This window comes from Ipomoea triloba, chromosome 9 (assembly GCF_003576645.1).
Source record: "Ipomoea triloba cultivar NCNSP0323 chromosome 9, ASM357664v1".
Taxonomy (NCBI): domain Eukaryota; kingdom Viridiplantae; phylum Streptophyta; class Magnoliopsida; order Solanales; family Convolvulaceae; genus Ipomoea; species Ipomoea triloba.
Window position 1 is genome coordinate 9,543,865 of NC_044924.1, and position 2,104 is coordinate 9,545,968.

The window sequence follows — 2,104 nt, forward strand, 5'->3', positions numbered from 1 at the left end:
CAAAAAGGTCACATTAATTTAAACAAATGACATCATCTTGGACCAGAATTCACAATGCATGCAAGATGACGTGAAATATTTGTATATAGATTGTATTATGTGATTAGGAATTTAGGATATATAATTAAATAAAATCCACACTATTTTTGTAACCCAATCATGACGTACTAATTTCATTATTGATCAATTATTGAGCATATGCATAGTGACAATTTTAATTTAGTTAGTATATAGTCATCTAATCACCACACTGGTTAACTTTTCTATGTATATATCTTACCCACATTCTGAATTTGGTTAAAAAAAAAAAAAAAAGCATGTGTATAGTCTCTACCAAAACATAATTAGGACCCCAAAGATTACCTTTACCCCTAATTCATTGAATAGCAAGTAAAGAGTCACTCCCTAGCAAGGGAAAAACATTTGTCCCCACGCAAACTGTAAGTTGTGATAGATAGCCGCAACTCAGTCATTTATAACTGTTTTGCGCCTACATACAAGAACATTTTAGAGAGAATATAGATAAACATAAAATAAGTTAAAATTAAAACTTGTACATAAATAACTAATTGTTCAATGGATCGAAAGTATAGACTTAATTCAGACGATCCGATCCGATCCTACTGAGCATTTCCAAGGAGACAGTGGAGCTCGTCGAATTCGTCCCAGCTGAAGGCGTAAGGAGGAAAATCCAAGCTGCTATCCAGGTCGCCGCCTGAGGACGAGCTGCTTCTCTGATTATCGCCGGCCGGCGCCGCAGTGATCTGTTGCGATGTCGATGGGCCCTGCAGGTTAAAATAAGCAGCCTGAGGCGGCGACGGCTGAAACGCTGCGGCGGTGATTGCTGGTCCACTGCTCGTCGGCCGCCGGTCAAACGCCCTAACACATTTTGCTCTTTTGTACACTCGGCACAGGCTGAATTCTTGGTGCAACTGCATATATAGTAATACAAATTATATATATAATAATACAAATTATTTTTCTACTTAGCTTGGGAATTAAGGATAGAGATCGAACTAGTTCTTTAGTTTGTTGCTCGAAATAACAAATATCAGGTGTGTTTATAGTTACAATTTTATATGTCTGTAGTTACCGTGCTATGTAACAGATACATAAACAATTAACCTGTCAACTACAGACACATAATTTTTAGATTTTGGTCCACAATACAAGATAGACTTTAGTTTTGGTATAAAATTGATTTCTAATGAGAACCAACAACTATAACATTAATTACTATATGTATAGTATTGGTTTGCATGCAATAAGGTGAAATGTTAAAATAATATAATGCATGAAAACTGTAACGAAACACCCATGGCCGCCGCCGCCGCCGAACCTTAAATTCTATGAAATTTCTGTTTTTCTTAAAAGGAGAAAAGAAAAGAAAAACTGATGAAAATGATGACCAAGTGTATGGAAATTTCATGATCTACATGAAACTACTCTGGGGTATGTATTTTAAATTTCTATGAAATTTCTGTTTTCCTTTCCTTCTTTTGGAAACATTCTATGAAATTTCTTTTCAAAAGGAATTACTTAATTTGATAGTAAATTTTGTAGAACATTCCTTTTAAAGACAATATATAAGAATTTGAACCAATTGCTTCCGTCCCCTTAGTTCATACTTATTTCAAATCACTTACCATATATACAAATATTTACTGAGTACTTATTTTTATGAGGTTTGGTTTCAAGCTAAGTGTTCTTCCTTGTGAGGTTTATTTGGTTTCAAGCTAAGTGTTCTTCCAAATATATATACCCACACATATTCTAATATTCTCTCATCATAACATAAACTTACAATTTATTGATAAAATTTTTATATGTATAAAATCTCAAACCCTCCCGACAAAAAAAAAAAAAAAAAAAACTCTTAAGCGTTCTCGGGAGGATTTTGTATATATAACCTTATAGTTTAAATATTCTAATAATACTTGGAAATTATGTAAAACCTAAACCAGATCTTGGTTTCCTTCCTTAACTTGGGTGTTCTTTGGGAATAAACCTGAATTTGAATCAAAATTTCCATCTTGTTTGATGTTTCAAAAAGAACTTCAAAAACAGTTTGTTCTCACCAAAAAAAAAAAAAAAAAAAAAAAAA

At 33.0% G+C, this 2,104-nt stretch overlaps 1 protein-coding gene across 1 annotated transcript in view; it reads right to left on the minus strand.

Annotated features, from left to right (window-relative positions):
• Positions 1–344: 344 nt before the first annotated feature.
• Positions 345–2,104, minus strand: part of LOC116030149 (NAC domain-containing protein 90-like) — a 3,436-nt gene continuing 1,676 nt past the window's right edge. Inside the window, exon 3 of the mRNA XM_031272309.1 lies at positions 345–932. Within this exon, the coding sequence (XP_031128169.1) occupies positions 621–932 (312 nt within the window). The 3' untranslated portion in view covers positions 345–620. The remainder of the gene's footprint in view (positions 933–2,104) is intronic.